The sequence below is a fragment of the Bubalus bubalis genome, chromosome 16, assembly GCF_019923935.1.
Source record: "Bubalus bubalis isolate 160015118507 breed Murrah chromosome 16, NDDB_SH_1, whole genome shotgun sequence".
In the NCBI taxonomy this organism is placed as follows: domain Eukaryota; kingdom Metazoa; phylum Chordata; class Mammalia; order Artiodactyla; family Bovidae; genus Bubalus; species Bubalus bubalis.
Genome location: NC_059172.1, coordinates 65,221,185 through 65,247,715, shown reverse-complemented (window position 1 = coordinate 65,247,715; position 26,531 = coordinate 65,221,185). Strand labels below are relative to the sequence as shown.

The 26,531-nt window shown below is 35.8% G+C and overlaps 1 protein-coding gene across 3 annotated transcripts in view; it reads right to left on the bottom strand.

Annotated features, from left to right (window-relative positions):
- Positions 1 to 26,531, bottom strand: part of RDX (radixin) — a 107,288-nt gene that overhangs the window by 18,799 nt on the left and 61,958 nt on the right. For 2 of the 3 annotated variants that reach the window (XM_025266920.2, XM_006072578.3), the window contains exons 11-14: positions 16,747 to 16,907; positions 14,591 to 14,683; positions 8,361 to 8,603; positions 4,347 to 6,877 (exon numbers count right to left, since the gene is read on the bottom strand). In XM_025266920.2, coding sequence (XP_025122705.1) covers positions 6,713 to 6,877; positions 8,361 to 8,603; positions 14,591 to 14,683; positions 16,747 to 16,907 — 662 coding nt within the window. In that variant the 3' untranslated portion in view covers positions 4,347 to 6,712. Of the gene's footprint in view, positions 1 to 4,346; positions 6,878 to 8,360; positions 8,604 to 14,590; positions 14,684 to 16,746; positions 16,908 to 26,531 lie in introns of those variants that run through there. The other variant, XM_025266921.1, reaches the window with a different exon arrangement.

Here is a 26,531-nt window from a genome sequence, read left to right as displayed (position 1 = left end):
TTACCATCCTGCAGTCAGAACACAGGAAATTACATTTTCTATTCCAGTTAAAACAGTCTATTTTTCATCTCTCTAGACTTTGACCACTCTACATAATCTCTCTTCTGTCTCATTAATAGTTCCTTCATTAATAGGCATTTTTTTCCTCTTAAAAAAAAACAAAGACTAAAACACAGGCGACAAAAGAAAAATAAACAAATTACATTTCATCAAAATTAAAAATGCTTGTGCATCAAAGAACACTACTGATAGAATAAAAAGGCAACTCACAGAATGGGAAAATATTTGCACTCGTATATCTGGTAATAGGCTAACATCCACAACGTATAAAGAACTTCTACAATTCAACAAGTTTAAAATGGTAAAAACATGAATATACATTTCAGCAAAGATACAAATGGTCCATAAGCGTAAGAAAAGATGTTCAACACCAGAGAGAAATGCATCATAAGGAAATTAAAGTCAAAATCAAGATGAGATACCACTCCATCCACTTGGATTGCTATTAGCAAAAGCAACATGAAAATTATTTCCCTGGCTGTCTAGTGGTTAGAACTCAGCACTTTCACTGCTGTGGCCTGGGTTCAATTCCTGGTTGGGAGACTAAGATTCCGAAAGCAGAGTGGCCAAATAAAATAAAACAAAATAACAATTGTTGGTTGAGGATGTGGAGAAACTGGAACTCTTATGCATTGCCAGTGGGAATATAAAATAGTGTAGTTGCTGAGAAAGACAGTATTGGCAAGTTTCTTAAAATATTAAACACAGAATTACCACATGATTCAGCAATTACATTCCTGGGTATATACTCAAGAACTGAAAGCAGGAACTCAAACAGAGATTTGTACACTAATGTACATAGCAGCATTGTTCACAACAGTCAAAATGCAGAAATAATCCAAATGTCCATTAACTAATGAATGGATAAGGGAAATCTGGTATATGTGTACAATGAATATTATTTAGCCTTGAAAAAGAATAAAACTTTGATATGTCCTACAATACAGATGAACCTTAAAAATATGCTAAGTGAAATAATTTAGATACAAAAGGATAAATATAGGAGTCAGTCCACTTATATGAGGTACCTAGTATTGTCAAATTCAAAAACACAGAAATCAGGATAATGATCACCAGACACTGGGGAAAGGGAGGAATGGGAAGTTAGTATTTAATGGGTAGAGAGAGTCTGTTAGGGCTGATGAAAAGCTCTGGAGATGGAACAGTGGTGATGTGTGGTTACACAACAATGTGAATACCCTTAACGTCACCAAACAGTTGAAAATGGTTAAAATGGTAAATCTTATATTTTAATACAATAAAGTAATGAAGATTCAGCTGAAATCTAACTCTACTAAGCTTCTCAGTATTGAACACAGATTACTATACTGACTGGTTGTCAACTGGGTATAAAATGAGTCTTTTTATAAAGTTAGAAAAACTTTTTAAATTAGGCACTTTATTTTTTTAGAGTATCTTTAAATATTGATCAGTGTTTAAAATTTGACCTATAAAGTGAAAATTAAGTCATTTATCAGATAACAACCATACTTAAGAAACTGTACTGTATATTCTTATTCTCTACCGGTTGCTTATTTTCCTCTATTGCTCTTCTTTATGTTGTGGTAGTCTCCTTCATCACACAGTGTATCTTTTTATCCAAATTAGCTAAAATTTAAAAGCAAATAATTACATAAATGGAATGATGGTATATAAAACTAAAATGCTACATCTGAATTACATAGATTTTAGAGTATAAACAAAAGGAAAGAGAGGAAGGAGGTAGTGTTGCCCTATGAGTCTAAGACATTCCTGCATATCTAGGCCTATAAGATAAAACATCGTTTTAAGTTGCAAACAAGATATAATGGCATACATTATAATACAATGCTAGAAGGCTTTGATATAATAAATCCATATTTTATCAAAAGGAATTTCCCCAAGGATTATCACACAAATCTCAGAAATTCTGATCCCATGTTACCACTAAGAAAATGGACATATGGCTATATAGACTTAGTTAAACACCACCAGTCAACTACTTTTAGAAGCAAACTCAATGACATGCATAATAATCAAAGCAAACCTAAATTTTAAAAATGTTCATAAATTAAAACTGAACAATTAAACCAGTAATAAATTACAAGGATGGAAGCAACTGACTAGATATAAGCACGGAGGAATCTGGGCATACAAATACCATGAATCAATAAAATGGTGTTGCCATCTTAAAAGAAATTTAGTACTTTAACAGATTATTGCAAATGATCCAAGAGCTAAGATAAATATTTCAGGTTTCACACTTTAAGGTAGTCTAAAACAATGGGTCACAGTCATTCTAATCATACTTCTATATCGTAGAATATACAACATACTGAATAAAAGTGTATTGGCTAAATGTGTATGTGTGCTAAGTTGCCTCAGTTCATAGCTAGACGAAGGGCAGTTAAGAACCTGGAACTGTTTAGTAGCTAGGGAACTCCATAGCCGAACATAAGCTTGAATTTAAAGACATGCCATGGGGTAATTCTCTCAGTCATAATCTTTAACCCTAAAATTCTGTAAGAAATAATAAAGAATATTTCAACTCCTAAAGCAGCACTCAGTCGTGTCTGACTCTTGGCAACCCCATGCACTATACAGTCCATGGAATTCTCCAGATCAGAATACTGGAGTGGTTAGCTATTCCCTTCTCCAGGGTATCTTCCCGACCCAGGTATCAAACCCAGGTCTCTCACATTGCCAGTGGATTCTTTATCAGCTGAGCCACAAGGCAAGCCCAAGAATACTGGAGTGGGTAGCCTATCCCTTCTCCAGCAAATCTTGCCAACCCACGGATCGAACTGGGGTCTCCTGAATTGCAGGCGGATTCTTTACCAACTGAGCTATCAGGGAATCCCCTAAAGCAGCATATGTAACCTCAAATCAGAAAACTTTTGTTATCACAGTTTAAGGGAGGTTGAAATATTGAGGCAGCAAAGCAAGAAGTCATCATCTTTCCAGAGGGAAAATGGTAGCTCTTAAAATCACTAAGATGGAGACATTAAGAAATAGGTCCACTCAGAAAAAAGGGGAGTTAAAATTAACTGGAAAAGCCAGGGATGAGAAGGTGACAGGCTTTAATATATGGTAGGCCAATTTTTCCTTGCTAACAGTGTACTATGTGAGGAGTCATATTGCCTTGACAGTTTATGAAGTTATGCTATCTGCTGAATCCACAGTGCTTTTAAAATGTAGTAGAATATTTGTCATTCTACATGATAAACCACACAGGACTATTTAATAGACTATCTTCTAGTTAAAAAAAAAAAGAATGAAATACAGAATAAGAAAAGCTAAAGTTCTGTTTATTTAGAACAAACAAACAAGAGAGAACTACCAGGGTAGTTCCATATTTAATGTTTCCCCTTATTATAGACAGATATCTAAGCTCTGGTTTACTAATCAGTCCAGTAAATTAATGCTAAAGGCAATAATCCCTATACCTTAAAGTTTTAGATTTCAAAAAGACTAATTACTTTCATTATGCATGCATACGTAAAATGGGATGCTTTGGGACCTAAAAAATCTTTTTATCTTCAATTCTAAAAATATCACCAATCAACAGGTAGTAAGAGCTGAGACAGAAAGTAATGGTATTTTTAATCATAACATTGGAACTCTTTTCTGATGATAACCAGGAGTGAGTTCTAATCAGTCTAAGATAACTTCCTAAGTGTTAATTCTAGTTCTAAGAGAAAAACTCTACTCAGATAAAAAGCAAAATATTGTAATAAAATTCCCGCTTCTTTTCTTTTCTAACAGGATCAGAATAAAGAGATCACTACCTGTTTTTGAGAGTAGAAATAATAAAGTGACAAATATTATTATCAACTGAGAAGACACCTACCTGGCTTTTATTTTTCTTAGAATAGATTTATCACTTGTTTCTTTAGGAATAATCTTCATGATAATAAGAAGCACTAAGTATATATAGCTCTTTAGAGAAAATTAACATTTTAACAGTGAGATTAATCAATGACAATGAAACTGTTTCTTCCTTAGGAAAATCAAATACTCACTATACAATAAGAGCAATGACTAGAAATCTTATATGATATTCTATGAGGAAGAGGGCTGATCTTTAATAATTTAATTTCTCCAGAAAATTAACAATCACTATTACTTCCATACCAAAAATGACATATAATTTTTGGGAAAGAGTAAATGTATGAGGATTTTAAACTTTTTCCTAATCACTTCTCATTTTAAAAATATAATAATTTATAGATCTATTAGAGAGTATAATTTTCAGGAAATATATATAAGAAATCCATGTTAAATAACAACAGTGAACCGTGAAGGCATGAGCTTTTGTCACTTTATTGTTAATCAATGAATGTTATCCAAAATTATAGATGTAATTTAATTGTACAACACAAAATTATGCTAATGGGAAAAGCCTGTTGGAATTTACCAAATACTCATTAATATATTTTTACATTGCTATATGAACATGTGCTTCTCAACTGCTAATAATAAAAGTTATAATTGGTTTAATGAAAACCCATATTGCAAATAGTTGTTCCTGTTTAGAAAAATTCACACAGCTTTAAAAATGGATTAAATCCATTTTAATCCTAATCTACAAATAGATTATAAACAGCAAATATAACTGGTAATTTTTCAACACTGATATCAAACTGAAGTAGGAATGGTAGTGTACACAATTCAAAATCAAGCAAATTAATAAAAATCCAATAGAAATCCAAATTTTCACCTGTTATGGCAATTGTTTAATGCTTTGAAGTGAACACATGCTTTAACCATGAATAGCAGGGCTCACCATCTATTGCTCTCATGTGCTACAAGGAGAAACATCCTCTTCCACCGTGTTTTGAAGGATGTGCACAACCACTGTACAACAGTCACTTCAAGGTTAACCAGTTACCTTTTGTCCTACTAAATCCAAAAAATATATTAAATGCAACCTTTCCTTTTCATAATGTCTGCCCAGATTAATCCTTTTAAAGTCAGCAAAATCAAAAAAGCATGAGATACTTTCAGACACAACTTAAATCTATTGTGTGTGAAAAATGTCTAACAAAATGGCAATTTTAATGGATAATTGTAAATTTGAACGCATAATACCAGATGGAAAGTAGCTGAACCACACAGAGAAAACAAGGCTTTCCGTATCTCCAAATCTAGATGTTTTACAGTAAAGAAAATGTTAGAACATGTGAATATTCAACATCTTTTAAACTGGAAAGATTTCTTTGTAAAACATTAATGAAATTAGTATCACCTAAAATTATAATTTCTAAAATACAATTAACTAACCAAATTTAAGTATCTTTAGAGATTGAAAAAATAAGCACAATGATTTAGAAACCAAATATGCTAAAATGATTATGTAATAATTACATCAAGAATGAAGGTACAGACATTCGTCATATGCTACAAGGGCAACCTCTCTCTCACACATTCACACACACACACACACACACTTCCTCAGATGTACAACACCCTTCCAGAAGATAGTATACCAGTGAGAGCTTACAATTGTAATACAAATCAGAGTCCCACAGTTCAGTTCAACAAAAAGGCAGTTAAAATTTAGCACTCTTAAGATATTCTGAAGGAAAAAGAAATCTCAAAAATACTCCTTTATGATGGGAAGTATCTCTACATATTATAAAACATAGCTTACACATTTCACTGTGTTTGAACGACCAGTCACTGCAGGTATAGTAGTGAGGTAGTATTACTGTCCCCTTCTTGGGACTGATGTTTTCATACGCTGCCCTTCCAGAAAGGTCCAGGGTTTTTTTTAATGATGACAATCAATTACCAACAAATGTATAATTTCTTTTATTAAATATCTGTTTTTCTAATCAATCTATGAAATATTTCAGAGACAACTGTTATTTGCAGTAGTGTTTCATCAATAAACTTTCCTAGGGACTTACTACCTGCTGTCTATACCTTTGTGAAATCAGTGGGCAAAGACAACCAAAGGATGACAGGAGATGAAACACCAATCAATCCAGCTGTCAGAGGACTGTAATTTTAAAAAATCCAATAATGTTTTAAATTGAGATTTAAAAAATTAACCACAAGCTGTACACTACACTATTAAACTTTCTAATCCTTTTCATGATTCATAGCCATCTTCTACACAATAATCAAAGACTTTTCACCTATGCTTATTTTAATCACTGCCAATGATTAAAACATGTAGTGCTACGATTAGAGGGCATATTAAGGTATGAAAAGTACACACTGAGAAAACGAGAATGAGAGAGAATGTGGAAATACATGGAGCTAAAATGTGGAAAGAGAAGGAAAGAGTGCTCTACCTAAACACTCATTAAGTCACCATCATCCTGTAAAATGTACAAAGTGCTTAAATCATACACACACATTTGTCAGACATGATAATTAGTGTTAATCTTCAACAGAAAAAAAAAAAAACGGAAAATGAAAAGTGTGAAAAAGGAGGTGATGGAGCACTGTTCTTCATTCCCTGGCCCAAAAGAAAAAGAAAATCAAGCATGGTATCACACTGCCTTAATGTTGAAAAGCTCCCCTTAAATGTCTTTTAGCCACCACAGTCAAACTGGTGTAAGTGCTTTGGCAAGGTGGGATGCATTCCATCACATCCGCAAAGGCCTGCTTTTCTCTGTTGGTGGTTCAGCTTATGAAGAACATGTATGCAAAATAACAGCTCTCACATTGCTTCAAACTCATCAATACGTTGCTTTGTATTGCCTTGCCGAATCTGTCGCAGAGTCTTGTACTTATCACGGCCTGCTTTAACATTCTCAGCATGAAGAACATCATTTTGTGTTTTCTTGGTTTCATCTCTGGCTTGGGCTAATTCTGAACTTAATGCCTGTTTAAAAAATAAAGAGTATGACTATTATTATTTTCTTAGATTTAAAAAAAAAATCTATGGAAAAGGTTTAAAGACAAAAATACATATATAACACATCTTTGACTTCGTACTATATTAAAATTTCCACGGTGAAATCTTTTTCTTTAAATTGTTTAAGTTGTTTTACTTTTAGTAATGGTGGGGGATAGTGGTTAGAAAGGAATACCCATGGCCTTTCATTTCTGTACTCTGCAACTATGATGATTTGTGTGTTATTCTAAATTTCCTTAACCTTCTCATCTAATACTTGAAATGACTTAAAAAGGTTCAATGTAACCATTATGGTTTGTGTTACCGTAAGATCTAAAATCTATACCATGAGAGAAACTTTCTCCAAAAGGATAATATTACCACTATCACCTCATTTTCCTTATTAATATTTAAAGATTTCACAATTTAAAAATTACAGAACTTATTTTAGTAAGTTCTCCAATGGGTATAATACTACTAAAATTTACTATTTTGACCTAATTATGTACACTTAATAAGCTGATCTTTTGCCAATACAAAATCTGAACAAAAAATTTAGATTCTGTAATGTCTTACAGGTAGTCTATTAAATTATCATCGCTTTACATGTATACTGTTTAAAAACAAAAGTTGTTTCTTAAACACAGTATTAACATTAGGTTCTACTTTTTAACTATAATTAACTACAGTTAAAAGCTATAATTAAATAATAACTTACTAATTAAGGTCTCTCACATCCATAAATGACCACTGGAAAAACCACAGCCTTGACTAGACGGACCTTTGTTGGCAAAGTAATGTCTCTGCTTTTCAATAGGCTATGGTTTTTCCAGTGGTCATGTATGGATGTGAGAGTTGGACTGTGAAGAAAACTGAGCCCCGAAGAATTGATGCTTTTGAACTGTGGTGTTGGAGAAGACTCTTGAGAGTCCCTTGGACTGCAAGGAGGTCCAACCAGTCCATTGTGAAGGAGATCAGCCCTGGGATTTCTTTGGAAGGAATAATGCTAAAGCTGAAACTCCAGTACTTTGGCCACCTCATGTGAAGAGTTGACTCATTGGAAAAGACTCTGATGCTGGAAGGGATTAGGGACAGGAGGAGAAGGGGACAACAGAGGGTGAGATGGCTGGATGGCATCACTGACTCGATGGACGTGAACTCCAGGAGTTGGTGATGGACAGGGAGGCCTGGCGTGCTGGGATTCATGGGGTCGCAAAGAGTCAGACACGACTGAGCAACTGAACTGAACTGAATTAAGGTCTCTACACAAAGCTAACAAACATCTGGTAACAAGAACATACAATGGAAAAAATAATGTGCCTGTAGGCCAAGCACTTACAAACCAATCACAAGGCCAGCTAGAGCTAAACGCTTCCAAAAATCAAGTATTCCTTTTTAGTAAGTTTGTCTTAACAAATGGGGGAAATGCAAACTATATTTAAATGTGCATACAAACTGCAAATTTAAATACCTGAAGTTGCTTCTTAACACGTTCATTTTTCTGTGTTTCTGTCACACGTTCCTCCTCACTTCTATGGTTCATTACCCCATCATTTGATAATTCAGCGCTAGCCTCAGCATTATTCTCATCATGCTCATCATGTTCATTTTCTGCCGGAGGAATGACTGGTGGTGGTGGAGGTGGAGGTGGGGCAGACATCACAGTCTTTAACTCTTCTTTGGTCTTCTCCAAGTCTTCCTGGGCTGCAAAAGCCTAAGCATAAAAAAATAAGCTTATAAGCAACTTACTTTGAGAACCAGAAATTAAAAGATTCAAGTCATCCTTTCTATATGTCAGGATAATAAAAACAAGCCCCAGTGATAGAAGCTTATTTTCAGAATTAAAGACACCACTGTGCAAATCCTAATAAAACTGTTAAATCTAGCAAGGATTATCAATTGTTGCTAAAACTGTTGTACAAATGGTTGATGAGAAAATGGATATAGGTATAATGACAAAGAAATTCACATGTGATAGATTACATTTTAGCAATGATAAAATATAATCAGACATGGGAAGAATAAGACTGTTATTACTCTAATCCCATGATCAATTAGAATAACTGGGCCAATCAGATATTAAGTGTCTTCTGATATAATACAACAGGAAATATCGAACATCACCAATTGTCTGAGTAATTATATCATGCTGGGTTGCCTGGAAAAGTCCTGGTGTAATTATTAACAACACTCCCTTACATTCTCAAAAAGTGTTCCAGTTTGGATAATAAATTGTATGAAAATTTCTCTTATGAGGCATCACAGCCAGAAACTTTTAATTTGAATCCTTTAAGCTTTTAGATTTATCTTTCAGCTTACAAGAATACCAAAGGAAAAAAGACAAGCTGAATGACATCATAAGGAAACTAGAAAAATACAGAAGGAGGGATAATGCGGATCCTTTTAATAAATCAGTATCACAAAAAGAACTGTCCTACTAAAAGAGACTGATCAAACAGATGCAATGCAAAGTCCTACTCTGGACACTGGCTTGGCAAATTAGCTATAATAGACTTTTTGGGTCAATTCTGAATACTGTGTGCCCAGAAATATACTCACGCATATATGGTTAACTTACAACAAAGCAGCCAAGAATATAGATTGGGGAAGGGAAACTATAGACAGCCACATGCAAAAGGATGAAACTGGACACCTACTGTACACACCACAGAGAAAAATCAACCCAACATGGATCAAAAGACTTGAACATAGGACCTGAAATCATAAAACTTTTCAAAAAAATATAGACAGTAAGTGCCTTGATATAGGTCTTGGTGATAAATTTTTGGATTTGACACCAAAAGCAAAAGCAATACAAACAAAAACAAACAAGTGGGACAACTTTAAACCAAAAGGCTTTGCAAACCAATATATATATATACACACATATATATATCAAGAATATGAAATGGCAAGATACAAAACAGGAGAAAATATATGTGAATTATAGTTCTGATAAGGTGTTAATACCCAAAATATGTGAAGAATTCATACAGCTCAACAAAAACAACAACAACCCTAACAGTATTTTTTTTTAATGAGCAAATGATACGAATAGACATTTTTTCTAAAGAAGACAGAGATGGCCAACAGGCACACGGAAAGATATTCAACATCATTAATCATCAAATGCAAATCAAATGCAAATCAAAACCACAATGAGATAACACATCATACCTGTAAGAATGGCTACTATCAAAAAGACAAGAAATAACAAGTGTTGGTAAGGATGTGGAAAAAAGGCAACACTTGTTCACCTTCACTGGGAATGTAAACTGGTGTAGCCACTGTGGAAAAGAGTATGAAGATCCCTTAAAAAATTTAAAAACAGAACTACTATGTATAATCCAGCTATTCTACTTCTGAGTATTTATCCAGAGGAACAAAATGCTAATTTGAAAAGATATACACATCCCCCCAATATGTTCACTGCAGCATTATTTACACAACAGCCAAGATATGGAAGAAACCTAAGTGTCCATCAGTAGGTAAAGAGATAATGAAAAGGCAGTATACGTATATTGTATTGTTGTTCTTTCATCACTAAGTCATGTCTGGCTCTTTGCAACCCCATGGACTGTAGCTTACAAGACTCCTCTGTCTGTAGGAGTGTCCACGCAAGAATTACTGGAGTGGGTTGCCATTTCCTTCTTCAGGGGATCTTCCTGACCCAGGGATTGAACCAGAGTCTCCTGCATTGAGGGCGGATTCTTTATTGCTGAGCCACCAGAGAAGTCCCCATACAATGCAAATATAAATATAAATACAATATATTCAAATATTAAGATTTGGGATTTCTAAAATCTTAAGATACTGGATTTCCATCCAGTACACATATACAGTGGAATATTATTCAGCTATAAAAAAGGAAAAACATTGCCATTTGCAACAACACAGATGGACCTTGAGGGTATTATGCCAAGTAATGTAAGTCAGACAGAGAAAAGCAAATTACCACATGATCTCACTTATATGTGGAATCTAAAAAATCAAAAAACAAACAAACAAAAAAACTGAGCTTATGGATACAGAGAACAGACCAATGGTTACCAGAAACAAAAGTCGAAGAGGAATGGGAGAAGGGAATTAAAAAGTACAAACTCCCACATATAAAATAAATGAGTCATGGGGATATATATAGAGAGAGCATTATATGGACTAACACGAACTATAGTTAATAATATATTCTATATTTCAAAGCTGCTAAGAAAGCAAATCTTAAAAGTTTACATTACAAGATGAAAATTTCTGTAGCTATATGATGATGGATGTTAACAAGACTTACCATGATGATCATTTCACAACAGATACAAATACCGAACCATATTATACACCTGAAAATACATTATATGTCAATTATATCTAAATGAAAAACTTTTGAATATAGTCTGAGATGAGATGAAAACTGACTAAAATGGAACAGTATGTACAGCATGAGCTCACTCTGGACATACAAATGACTGCTGTTGTTCAGTCACCAGGTTGTGTACAACTCTTCGTGACTCCATGGGCTGCAGCACACCAGGTCTCCCTGTCCCTCACTATCTCCCAGAGTTTGCCCAAGTTCATGTCCATTGCATCGGTGATACCATCCAACCATCTCATCCTCTGTCACCCTTTTCTCCTGCCTCCAATCTTTCCATGCATTCTGGGTCTTTTCCAATGAGTTGGCTCTTCTCATCAGGTAGCCAAAATACTGGAGCTTCAGCTTCAGCATCAGTCCTTCCAATGAATATTCAGGGTTGATTTCCTTAAGATTGACTGGCTTGATCTCCTTGCGGTCTAAGGGATTCTCAAGAGTCTTCTTCAGCATGACAGTGCAAAAGCGACAGAGTTCAAAAGCATCAATTCTTCAGCAATACCAATGTATATGTACACACATACATGCACTCAGTATGTCAGCAAATTTGGAAAACTCAGCAGTGGCCACAGGACTGGAAAAAGTCAGTTTTCACTACAATCCCAAAGAAGGGCAATGCCAAAGAATGTATAAACTACCACACAATTGCACTTATTACACATGCTAGCAAAGTAATGCTCAGAATCGTTCAAGCTAGCTTCAGCAGTACATGAACCAAGAACTTCCCGATGTATAAGCTGGGTTTCAAAAAGGCAGAGGAACTAGAGATCAAATTGCCAACATTAATTGGATCATGGAGAAAGCAAGAGAATTCCAGAAAAATATCAACTTCTGTTTCATTGACTATGCTAAAGCCTTTGATTGTGGATCATAACAAACTGAAAAATCCTTAGAGATGGGAATACCAGACCACCTTACTTGTTTCCTGAGAAACCTGTACGCAGGACAAGAAGCAAACGTGGAACAACGGACTGGTTCAAAATTGGGAAAGGAGTACAACAAGGCCGTATACTGTCACTCTGCTTATTTTAACTTGTATGTAGCACATATCACGTGAAATGCCAGGCTGGATGAATCACAAGCTGGAATCAAGACTGCCAGAGAAATATCAACAACCTCAGATATGCAGATGACACCACTATAATGGCAGAAAGTGAAGAGGAACTAAAGAGCCTCATAATGAGGGTGAGAGAGGAGAGTAAAAAAGCTGGCTTAAAACTCAACATTCAAGAAACTAAGATCATGGCATCCAGTTCCATCACTTTATGGCAAACAGAAGGTGAAAAAGTGTAAGCAGAGAAAGATTTTATTTTCTTGGGCTCCAAAATCCCTGGGGATTGGTGACTGCAGCCATGAAATTCAGACATTTAGCTTTCTGGAAGGATAGCTATGAGAAACCTAGACAAGGTATTAAAAAACAGAGACATCACTTTGTCAACAAAGGTCTGTGTAGTCAGTTCTGATTTTTCCAGTAGTCATGTACGGATGTGAGAGTTGAACCATAAAAAAGGTTGAGAACTCTAGAACTGATGCTTTTGAATTGTAGTGCAGGAGAAGACTCTTGCAAGTCCAGCAAGGAGATCAAACCTGAATATTCACTGCAAGGACTGATGCTGAATTTCCAATACTCTGGGCACCTGATGGGAATAGCCAACTCACTGGAAAGACCATGATGCTGGGAAAGACCGAGGGCAGAAGGAGAAGGGGGCAGCGCAGGATGAGACAGTTAGATAGCATCACCAACTCAATGGACATGAACTGAAACAAATTCCTGGAGACAGGGGAGGGGAGAGGAGCCTAGCATGCTGCAGTCCATGGGGTTGCAAAGCATCGGGGCACAACTCAATGACTGAACAACAACACACATATGCACATAGGAAAAGATCCTGGAAGGATATGCACCGCGATGTTAAAATACTGATCCTGGTTTGTGGGAATGTGATTTTTCTTTTACGTGCATTTTCTAATTTCTATAATTCACAGGATGTGTTTCTGTGATACATTATTTTTATAAGTTTGTGTGTCCCTGAAGTTCATATATCATTCCTAAGAGGGATACAATTCTAATAAGGGAAGTGTGAACATATAAGTTAACAGTGCTTTCACTTTTGTGGAGTTCTATGTACATATATGGGCTTCCCACATTGCCTGCCAATGCAGGAGATGCAAGTTCGATCCCTGAGTCTGGAAAATCCCCTAAAGAAGGAAACAGCAACCCACTCCAGTATTCTTGCCTGGGAAATCCCATGGACAGAGAAGCCTCGAGGGCTACCTTCCATGGGGTCACAGAAGAGTCAGACATGACTTAGCGACTAAACAACATGTACATATATACATAACTCTAATATAAAAAACTCCCCTATGAAATCCAAAGTGCTACAAAGAAAATTTAAGAGTGAAAGAAAACCATTTTAGCTAATAAGTACATGTTGTTGTAGAAAAGTCACAGAACTATATACCTTTGAGTGTAAAAAATTATTATTATAGTTTCATTTAAAAGTTTAAAGTCTGAATTAAATTCTCCTCTTATATTCCCCACCCTTCCAAGTAAAGCCTAATTTTTCACTTTTTTGCCATTTCAGACAACAGTAGTTTCACGTACTTAGGAACTCTGAAATCTCAGTATCGTTTTGATTACATTCTTCTAATCCAACTTTAGAGCCAATCATTTGGTTGCCATGCCCCTTTGAGTCTATGAAAAAATGTCCTTCAACAATTCCTGTCCCTCTCTTTTCTCAATGCCACATCCTTAGTGAGTCATTAGCTCATAAGTAATCCTGCCCACTATCCTAATCCATCCATCATTCTGATTGCTTAGCTGTTTTTATAAAATCATGCTTCATCATGTTGCAAACGTGTTTTGAAATCTTCAAAGCCCAAAGTCTACAGATACTTCCCAACATTTTTCTTTTGAGCAGGGCGTTTACTTAAAAAAGCCTTTCACAGCTTAATGATTTCTCTAACTTTCTAGCCTCAACTCTCAAAGTTCCTGAAATAAGATTCTTCCTATGCTCATTCAATTCCTACAATCTGGAATGACTATCTCTTCAGACCCCATCTTTTCTACCCCCAAACTGAATGTCATTCAACAGCTAGCTTCAACTTTTAAGGGTGGGTGTCCCCAACACCTGTCTCATTCCTAAAGAAACTAACACTTCTGTGTTCCCAAAGTACTGATTAGCTCTTATCACTAGATTAATATTAAACTACAATATGTACACATTCATACAGTGGTATCTCTTCCCCTCTAAATCATGACTGTATCTTAATCTCTATAAATTCAGCATATGCTGGGTACAAAGTAGGTGTCTGGTAAATGATAGTGATGAACAAATGATTACTTTGTGTTGCCACTCAGTAGCCTCCTCTTCCTTTTTCTTCTTGGCTTCCTCTAGAAGTGCAATCTTGGCAGTGAATTCGGCAAGTTCTGCTGCCTAAAATAAATGAAACAATTGCCAATACTAAAAAATATAATAGGGTTTCAATAATTTAAGTCAAAAACACTTTAATATACATGAACTGTTTTTTCTTTTTGGGCCACGTCGTGTGGCTTTTAAGATTTTAGTTTCCCCACCAAGGACAGAACCCATGCCCCTGCAGTGAAAGTGCAGAGTCCTAACCACTGGATTGCCAGGGAATTCCAACATGGACTCTTTTTATATGTTTCTCATAGAGCCTTCTGTTTAAAAAAAAAAGGAACTATTTCTTTAAGATCATAAAAATCTTATTTGTATTATAAGCTCATAAGGAGACAAAGTGAGACTTTTAAAATTATTCTATGTACACAAAGTTACTCCTGTTTTCATAGCAAGAACCTAGCAGCTACTTTTTAACTTTCGTCAATAAAATATTTGCTAATGCTTACAGAAGGAAAAAAAAGAAAAAACTGTTTACATAATGCTTTTTATAGCACTTTGTCAAATACTCTCATGTGACACCCTATTAGGTGGTTTTACTCCATTTTTCAAAGGGAGGGATCTGAGGCTCAGAAAGACCCAAAGACACAGAGCAAGGAAATGCCTAAACTAATACTTAAATCCCAATTCTTCTGGCTGTCATGCATACTCATCATTTGCAGGTCCAGTAAATACACACACAAAAAATCCAGTCATAACCCATCTTATAATTAACTTATGATTATCTTATAAAATTTAGAATATACATAATGGCAGTTTATCTAAAGCAAAACATGCCAGTAGCTTATATAAAATCAAAGTGGATCAGAATCCTTTGTTAGCTACAAGCTCTATGTATCTTTTATGGTTTTATTTCTAGGTTTCTTTTTAAAAGAAGAAATAAACAGTTTAGACTCATTTCCAAACTCTGTCATTAAGTTACTTGGATCTTAGGTTTGCTTTAAAGAAAGTATAATACACCTAATTTTACAGAAGTTTTTTCTTTTTTTTTTCAGTTTCCATTATCTGAACTTATTTTCTTATTAGTCCTCATTGGCAAACAAAATTTCTACTGTTGATTTTGGGTACAACATACTTCTAGCAGTGGCTGCACAATCTTGATCATTTATTTAATACAGTAAATAAATACTGCAACCTCCAAACTGTCTATTTTTACACTGGAACTACCTTTATGATGACAGGTATTCATTCCTCTGTCTGAATACAGAAAATGGTTCATTTATTTCATGGTTTTCATGTTTCTTTGTTATTCTACTTACTGCTTTAAAATACATTCAAATAATAGTACAGGGAGGGAGGTGGGAGGGGGGTTCAGGATGGGGAACACGTGTACATCCGTGGCGGATTCATGTTGATGTATGGCAAAACCAATACAATATTGTAAAGTAATTAGCCTCCAATTAAAATAAATAAATTTAAATTATATATATATAAAAAAAAAAGTATTTGAATGTATTTTAGGAGTTCATGTTTCAGCCTCCCTGGTGGCTCAGCTGGTAAAGAATCTACCTGCAATGAAGGAGATCTGGGTTCAATCCCGGGGCTGGGAAGATTCCCTGGAGAAAGGAACAGCTTCCCACTCCAGTATTCTGGCCTGGAGAATCCCATGGACTGGATAGTCCATGAGGTCACAAAGAGTCAGACACAACTGAATGACTTTCACTTTCACAAAGCTATGTCTTTGCAGTGAGTGCACACATACCATAGTGAGGAGAGCTGAAAACACGTTTAACCAACACCTTTGTGTTCAGAGGGCTTCCCAGGTGGCTCAGTGGTGAAGGAGTCCACCTGCCATGCAGGAGACACAGGAGATGTGCCAGTTCGATCCCTGAGTTGGGAAGATCCCTTGGAGGAGGAGATGACAACCCACTCCAGTATTCTTGCCTGGAGAATCCCATGGACAGAGGAGCCTGGCAGGTTATAGTCCAAAGGGTTGCAAAGAGCTGGATATGACTGAGCTACTGAGCATGGAACGATGCATTTGTGTTCAGAGAATATATAGTCTGAAATCGTGGGACTGATTTTATCCATGCTTTTGCCTAAATTTTTCTTTTTCCCTAATAGAACCCAGGTTCCCTTACCAGCTGCTCCTGATTCTTCATCTGGTCGGCAGCCTGTTTCGCTAGAGCAGACTTGGCCTCTTCAGCAGCTCGACGCTCCTTTTCAAGCCTTTCTGCCTCTTCTTTTGCTCGTTTTCGTTCCTGGTCCAATTCTAGAGCTTTTCGAGTCTGTTCTTCCAGTTCTGTCAAATATATGTATCCCCCAAAACAATGATTAATTCTAATTTTCTCATTATGAAAAGAAGCTGAAACAGTAGCAAGGAATATAAGCTGTAAAGTTTTTAAAAATTAGCACATCTTTAAATGAACATACACCTCGTTTTTAACTTGAAAAAGGCCTAATACATTTTAAAACTCTATTTACACCTCAAAGATGCAAAGAAATGAAAATTCTTTATAACTCAGGTTTCTATCCTAACTCTAGAAACATATTCTTTATTTTTAAAAAATATTCTCTCCAAAAGAGAACCCTCCTACACTGTTAGTGGGAATGTAAAAACTGGTACAGCTACTATGGAGAACAGTATGGAAGTTCCTCAAAAACTAAAAATAGAACTATCATATGACCCCAAAATCCCACTCCTGGGCATATACCAAGAGAAAAACCATAATTTAAAAATATATATGCACCTCAATGTTCGCTGCAGCACTATTTCCAACAGCTAAGACATGGAAGCAAGCTAAATGTCCACAGACAAAGGAATGGATAGAGAAGATGTGGTGTATATATATATATATATATACAATGAAATATTACTCAGCCATAAAAAGAACAAAATAATACCATTTGCAGCAATATGGGTGGACCAGAGATTGTCAAACTGAGTGAAGTAAGTCAGAGAAAAACAAATATCATATGATATTGCTTATATGTGGAATCTAAACAAAAGGGTACAAATGAACATATTTACAAAACAGAAGCAAAGTCACAGATGTAGAAAACAAACTTATGGTTACCAGGGGATGGGGGTGGGGGGAGGTATTGGGACTGCCATATACACACTATTATATGTAAAACAGATAAATAAGAACTTGCTGTATAGCACAGGGTACTCAATTCAATACTGTGTAATGGACTATATGTTAAAAGAATCTTTAAAAAAAAAAAAGAGGGGATATATATGTAACCGATTCACTTTGCAGTACACCTAAAACTAACACAACATTGTAAATCAATTACAATTCAATGAAAATTCAAAAAACAAATACCCTCGCCAAACTTTTTTGAGAGAAGATATATCGCTCATTTTAAAGTTTTTATTTCATTTCTGCTGGGTTCTCGTGGCGTGTGGGCTTACTCGAGTTGCAGCACAGGAGCTCTACAGGACTTGGGCTCAGGAGTTGCGGCGCTCAGGCTCTCTACCTGTGGCGTCCAGGTTTAGCTGCCCCGGGGCACGTGGGATCTTAGTTCCCTGACCAGGAATCGAACCCATGTCCCCTGCATTGGAAGGCAGATTCTTTACCACTAGACCAACAAGGAAGTTCCCTCTCCAAAGTTTTGACCAAACAAACTGCTATCTATTTAAAAAATCTATAAAATAGCACACTTTAAAACTTGTGGAAATTTTTACTTCTCTAAACTAAGTATTAGATAAGTAAACCCAAGACATTAAGACTGAAAACAATACTTACTGACTCAAATAGAAATTCTGATGTGGATTGTATGAATTACTGAAAATTTTGAATTATCAGTACACATCCATTCCTCAAGCAGGAAGATAAGAAAACTAGTTATTTGGTGATGAATGAGATGAATTTTAATCCTTAAGTATACAGATCATAAAGTTAATTCTCTTATTCTAATGAGCTGAGAAAGGAAAATATTACTAGCATAAAGCCAAAAGAGTTTAAATCAATTTGAAAGTACTAATTTTAATAACTACTATTATTCTGACAATCTGTGGTAAGTAGCAAGGACATCTGTGACAGAAGACAAGAGGATGTCGTCTATGAAGATGGGTGCAATGTCCTACAAAGGATGACTCTCCCATTCTGTATACTTCAGAAAAGAGGAAAACCTAGAAATCTGTATGTCAAAAGGTTTGAAATCTAACTGTCACGTATAAATCACCTTACTGTTCTTAAGTTTGCTGTTTTTGGTCAGAACTAATTTAAGTAACTACAGTTAAGACTTGGGAGGGTTTGAGATGATTGGGAAGAAAAATGACTTTAAACTCTAGATAAAGTGAAAAATTCTATGTGGCTATTTGGCTATAAAGATGAAATGTATGTAACAAAGGATGTTACTGAAGCTAAATTCTAGAATTAATTCATTTTAGTATTTGTCTTCTAAAACTTAGACATCAGAGCTAGCTAACCCCTCTAACTCTTATTATAATATTCTATCTGGTTGACTGACATATAAAATATAGCTCACAAAGTTCATGACTTTATCCTTCTTCTAAAAAAGCAAACAAATAATTAGAAAAGTTTACAAATGAAAACAAAGCTTTCTCTCATAATAAAAATTCTTTCTGTACTATGATACAATAAAGAAAAATAAGTCTGGGTTACAAAGTTAACTTTCAAAATAAATATTTCCCGATATTCTTTATTTTCTATCAGTTTTTTTTTTTTTGTAGTAAGTATTAATTTGAGGAACAGGAGATAAAGCAATGATTGCTTTGTTGTATATTAAGAATTACACAGAAGTCTAATTTTTTAAACATTGAGAAATTAACTGAAAACTTCAAATCTACTCTAGCCTCTTCTAGAAAGTAAGATTTTGAAATGCCATACATCTCACAAAGATCCTCCTGCTTTTCCCTCCAGTGAACTATAATTTGTAAACTATGATTCACTGATCAAACCCAACCCAATATCTTATTTTTGTAAATAAAGTTTTACTACAACTCACACCCTCTCTCATTTAAGTATTGTATATGACTGCTTTCATGCTGCAGTGGTAGAACCGAAAGCTGTAACAGATCACGTGGCCTGCAAACCCTGAAATATTTACTACCCAACCCTTTACAGAAGGAGTTTGTGAACCCATGAATAGAATATTTTAGGAGTTCCCTGGCAGTCCAAGGGCTAGGCCTCAGTGCTTTCACTGCCTTGGCCCCAGGTTCAAGCCCTGGTGGAGGGAACTAGGATCCCGCTGGCCACGTGGCACAGCCAAAAAAAAAAAAGAGAGTATTTCTATGAAACAAACATCCCTCCAGACCTTGGATCAAGTTAGAGGCGCTTGAGGAGAAGGATTAGATAAGGAAAGTGAATAACATCAATGTTTTTACCCATCTGGGTCATAAAAATCTAGAACCTACAATTTTTGAGGATCTGTCAAGTGAGAAGCCAAGGAATCTGGCTTCTTTCAGAATTTCAGCTCTTTCAGGATGAAGGGGGCAAGTTTCCAGAAAAAATTGTTTCTCTCACTAATAGTACACAGCATACTGATGTAGATGGTTATGGAAGTTAAATTAGGAGTAGATCAGGAAAGTTATTCTAAGTTCAAGCTAATAAAATTTGTGAAAGTTTCTCCTTCTTAATCAGGTTTGAATACAAGTACCACTTGATTTTGACAAGTCTAAGACTTTACAAGCTAAATGATCTCTAATGTTACCTCAAGGGCAAAGATTGGAAACTATAAAATTCCAACAGTTATAAGTAAAAAATATACTAATAAAAAAAAATCTCAGAAGGAGTATAGGGTTTTTTTTTTTCCCTCCTCTTTCCAGTCTAGGGCAACAGTTCATTTTTACACTGAAGAAAGAACTAATACTATTGATATTCTAAAACAAAAGCAAATAAAAGTCCTATTATTAAAATTCTTAGAAATCACAGAAAAAGAATATGATCATAAATTACTTACTGAAAAAGCAATTTTAAAGTATCTGTACTACATCTAAGCAATGAAGTATTATGTTATTGTAAAAAAGTAAGGAAGATATCTTTGAATACATATGGACTTTCAAGATTACGTTAATTGAAAACAGCAAGGTGCAATTTGTTTAAGAAACAAGTGGAGAGAAAAGCATATCTTTGTGTGTATATCATGTATACTTGCTTATTTTATATACAAAAAATGGTATATAATAGTCCTAGCAGAGTGGAATAAAGGCAGAGCCTGCAATATTCTATCAAGCTGAGAAAACAGAGCTCTAGACTCTGGAGCTGCAAAAGCATCCAAGACTTGAAAGGACAAGATCCTGAAAAGAAATAAATAGAAAAGTCTCAAAATCTGTGTGTTATTTCGCCTCAAGATATTTGCCAACTCCTAAAATGTACACATATGGGCTCAAATACTACAGAAACAAGTAAAAAGTAGCTCTAAGAGTGCAAAGAGCTGATCTAAGAGATTAACACCCTCTTGCAGTTTGGGAATCAAAGGCTGGATTCAAGGCCCTTTAAGATAAGATAACTGTCCTAGTAAATACTCAAGTCTTTCAGATGACACCCCCCAAATGGCTACAGACTAGCAGAAAAGGAAAACTAGAAAGAGACCAACCTTAACAAAGCCTGAAACCCAGCACAACTCCATCAAGGTGATCCGCACATATTCTTTCTGTCAAAAGAAAATTAAATCCTCCCTAGAAGAAAATGAAGGCCTTTCTTGGTGGCTCAGATGGTAAAGAATATGCCAGCGGTGCAGGAGACCTGGGTTCAATCCCTGAGTTGAGAAGATCCCCTGGAAAAGGGAATGGCAACCCACTTCAGTATTCTTGCCTGGAGAATCCCATGGAGGAGCCTGATGGGCTATGGTCCATGGGGTTGCAAAGTGTCAGACACAACTGAGTGACACCCCCCCACACACACCATCCCTGAAGGAAAACAACACCATCTAAAGTGTCTATAACTTTTTCACATACAGTGTCGTGCATCTAATCAAAACTACCAGGCATACCAGACAGGACCAAATGAGGCCCTTTAAAATCCCCTCCTCCACACCGAAAAGGGAAAACAGACTACAGAACAGACCCATAAATTAGTCAGACATTGGAGTTAACAAGCAAGGTCATTAAAAGAACTATGACTGATACTGTTCATCTAGGAGAACCTGGAAAAAAAAGCAAAGCATGAGGAAAAAATCAAAAGCCAGACAAACACTGGCAATAATGCAGAAATGGATTTTTAGAAGTCAAAAAAAACCCTCTGCAAACATGCCAAGGGCCAGAGTCCCATTTGTAACTATAAAAGTTCAATTTACCACTCTTTTTCTTATGACTATGAACATAGTCTTTCCTTTACTACCTTCTAGAAACTCCGTACCACCTTTACCTTTAGGCTCACCATCAACAATCGCTTCATAAAGACAACCAGCTAAACGCTCAGCTCTTTGACAGAGACCAACACACTGCTAATTTTATTTTAGCAAAACAGTGAGCCACACACTAGAATCATGCATTAAAGGAGAAAAAAGAAGCCCCCATCTCAAAAAAGATAAAACATTCATAACCACCAAACAAATAGTAGAACTGTAAATGTGAAGAGTGTGTTAAGCTCCTCCTGTGGCTGAAAATGAAACATTAAAGGAAGAAACTCTGAAAGAAAAAAAAAAAAAATGTACATACACACACACACAGGCAGTGGTGGAGAACTTAACAGAAAAGCATGATTATAAGTGCCAACTTAGAAGATAAATCAGAGTTATGGAGCTTTCATCACATTCAAAAACTGTTATCACATCCTCAACCCACAGAAGTTTGCAGCAAAAACATTTCAACAGCTGATCTTCCTTTCCTGGAGTTTCCATTTCCAGAATATCTCCTCCAGGAGCTCTCTCTTCAAAAAAGTATTGTGAATAACTAGAATAGAAAGTCACAGAAGATTGGAGGAAAGGAATAGTTAATATAGCAAAGAGAAAACTACCAACCTAGGAATGAACCAGGAAGTGCATCACCTCACAATACTATGAGAGGAGAGGGTTTATTCTGTGAAATAGCAGTATATTCAGATTGTTGACTTAAATGGAAGAGCCTAGTCTTGGCAGATACTAAACTCTTCTGTAGACATTAGATGTCTTCTTATAAATTAAATGGCTCTCTAATAAGTTTTTCAAGTAATTAATATTTTCCATTTCTCAACTTCAGGATTATAAAAGTATATAACATATAACCATTAACAACTAATACCATAAAAGATTAAAGATAAAAGATAAAGTAACATGGCAGCCCAAGAGTCACCTTGTCTTTGAAACATGCTTTCTACCATTTTATTGTATACCTATGACTTATTTATGAGACACGTCAGTTAAAAATCTTTTTAGATACAACTAGTAAATGAACTCTGTGGCACTGGCAATTCAATAAGCAAACTAGTAGGTGGAACAAGGGAGAAGGCACTGGCACCCCACTCCAATACTGTTGCCTGGAAAATCCCATGGACGGAGGAGCCTGGTAGGCTGTAGTCCACGGGGTCGCTAAGAGTTAGACACGACTGAGTGACTTCACTTTCACTTTCCACTTTAATGCATTGGAGGATGAATGGCAACCCACTCCAGTGTTCTTGCCTGGAGAATCCCAGGGACGGAGAAGCCTGGTAGGCTGCAGTCCATGGGGTCACACAGAGTCGGACACGACTGAAGCGACTTGGCAGGCAGGCAGCAGTAGGTGGAACAACGTCTAGCAATAGATTCACACACAGAGACTTCTGGATTTGTGACAAAGGTGATGATGCTATGTACGGTACAAAGTCTTAGCAATAAATGGATCTGGGTCAGTTAGAAATACATATGGGTAAAAAATAAACCTTGACCCTTACAAAAATCACATATATGGACTATGGACCGAAATGTGAAAGGTAAAACAAAGTTTCTAGAAGGTAGTAAAGAATAACACATTCATAATCATAAGGAAAAAGAGTGATAAACAGAGCTTAAAGTTGACTGTCTTTTCATTAAAAGACACCAACCATTAAGAGAGTAAAAAGGTATACCATGGAGAGATTTTTTTTTTTTAATAATACATGTAAAGATTTCCTTTACATGATCAATAGGATCAATAGGAAAAAGAAGAAAATCCAATGTTTTCCTTGAATGGGCAAAACAAGTGAAAAGGCACTTCAGAGAGAGCTATGATTTGCTAAGGTGCTCAAAGTCATCAGTCATCAAGGAATGCATTGTACTAATCGTATTCACTAGAACGGCTAAACAAACAAAAAAGAAATCATGATAATAATGAGTGGTGGATGTAATGATGAAGATGTAGAGCACTGGGAGGAATGAAAATTGATACAACCACTTTGGGAAACTGATGGCAGTATCTACAATAGCTCTGTACAGCTGTGATCCTGCAATTCCACTCACAATTCCAGTTGTGTACATTCAACAAATTAATGGACAAGTACACCAATTACTATTTTCAAGAATGGTCATAGCAGCCTGATTTTATAATAGCTTCAGACAGGAAATATCCCCAATGTCTATCACCAGTAGAATGGATAAACAGGTAAATATGTGCAGTCGAATATTATACAATAATGTAAAAAAAAAAAAAAAAGAAAAAAACTACAGCTATCCACATAAGTCTGAGCAAAAAGAAGCCAAAAATAAGTACACGTGAATTTCTATGTAGTTCAAACACAGGCAAGATGATTCTAAGACATTGTGCCAAAAACTCAAATAATAAAAGCCCAAAATAAATAATAAATTGGACTTTATCCAAATTTAAAACCAGGGAATACCATCAACAAAGTGAAAAGATTACCCACAGGAGAAAATATTTGCATATTATATATGCGATATATGAGACTTACATACAAATTTTTAAAAAGTCTTATACCTCAACAACAAAAAGACTTGATTGAAAACTGCAGAGAAAATTTGAAAATACATTTTTTCCAAAGAGATACAAAGGGCCAATAAGGATATGGAAACATGCTCAACATCATTAGCCATTAGGAAAACGCAAATCAAAACCACAATGAGACAGCACGTCATTGCCATTTATAATGACTATAATCCAAAAGACAAACACTGTCCAGTGCTGGTGAGGATGTGGAGAACACGTGTCTTGCTGGTAGGAATGTTAATGGCAAACAGTTGTCTTAGAAATCAGATGGGGAAGTCCTCAAAAAGTTAAACACATGGCCCAGCAATTCCACTCTCAGGCTTACAGCAAAAAGAAGTGAACACGTACGGATACACAGTAACTTGTACGCAAATGTTTACAGCAGCATGTTCACAACAGTCAAAGGGTAGAAACAACCCACAAGTTCAAAAACTGATGAAAAAGTAAAATGTAGCATCATATGCATAAAATATTATTCAGCAATAAAGTCCTTCAAAGATGCTAAAACAGGATGAAACTTGAAAACATTATGTTTAGCACAAGTCACAACAGACCATGATTTGCATGACTGCATTTATGTGAAATGTCCAGGACAGCAAAGTCTATAGGGATAAAAAATTAAATTATTAACTGCCCAGGTATGGGGGGGTGGGGAAGCAGGGAGAAACGGGAATAAATGGGAGTGAATGCTAACAGGTATAGGACTTCTTTTAGGGGTGATGAAATTGTTCTAAAACCTTGGTGACAGCTGCGTAACTCCTGTGAATAATACTAAAAGCTATCACATCGCACACTTCAAATGGTTGGGTGGTATGTAAATTGTATCTCAACAAAGCTACTAGAAAAAAAGAGACTAAACTTTATGATGATATAAATCAGAAAGATATCTCACATTTGGAATGAAAAAGTGACTGGGAAGAGACACACGAGGGGGTTCCCTGAGGGCAGGTAATGTTCTCTATCTTGTTTTGGGCAGTTACAAAAATAAATTCATTTTATAAAAATTCACTGAGCCTTACATTTAAGAGGTATGCACATTATTATACCTATGAAAAAATTTCAACAAAAAATCTTTACCATAACTATATAAAAACGTCAGTAAACTAGATTATTTACTTCCATTTTAGAAGTTAGGAACCTAAGGAAATCTAGAGGCTAAAAGTGACTTGCTTATGGTCATATTGTAAATTAATATCTGAATTAAAGCTTGACTTCTATTTGTAAACAATGTATACATAAACCCCCTCCTGCTCACACTTATTACTTTTATCACGTTACCCTGTTTATCTCCTTCACAGCACTTAAAACTGCATAAAATGATTTTTATTATCTGTTACATTTATTACTCTGTCTTTCCTCAATAAACTGTAAGCTACACAAGTGTAGGGATCTTACATGTTCAATACTATATCCCCAACAGCCAGAAAACGGCCTAGAACAGTACTGGGTGCTTAACAAGTTGTCGTTGCTATTCAATAGCTCAATCGTGTCCAACTCTTTGCAACCCCATGAACTGTAGCCCTGCAGGCTTCTCTGTCCATCACCAACTCCTAGACCTTGTTAACTCATGTTCATTGAGTCAATGATGCCATCCAACCATCTCTGTCGTCCCCTTCTCCTCCTGCCCTCAATCTTTCCCAGCATCAGGCTCTTCTCTAATGAGTCGGCTCTTTGCATCAGGTGGCCAAGTATTGGAATGTCAGCTTCAGCATCAGTCCTTCCAATGAATATTGAGGACTGATTTCCTTTAGGATGGACTGGTTGGATATCCTTGCAGTCCAAGGGACTCTCAAGAGTCTTCTCCAATACCACAGTTTAAAAGCATCAATTATTTGGCACTCAGCCTTCTTTACTGTCCAACTCTCACATGCACACATGACTACTGGAAAAACCACAGCTTTGACTAGATCGACCTTTGTCTGCAAAGTAATCTGTTTTTTAATATGCTGTCTAGATTTGTCATAGCTTTTCTTCCAAGGAGCAAGCATCTTTTAATTTCATGGCTGCAGTCACCACCTGCAGTGATTTTGAAGCCCAAGAAAATAGTCTGTCACTGTTTCCACTGTTTACCCATCTATT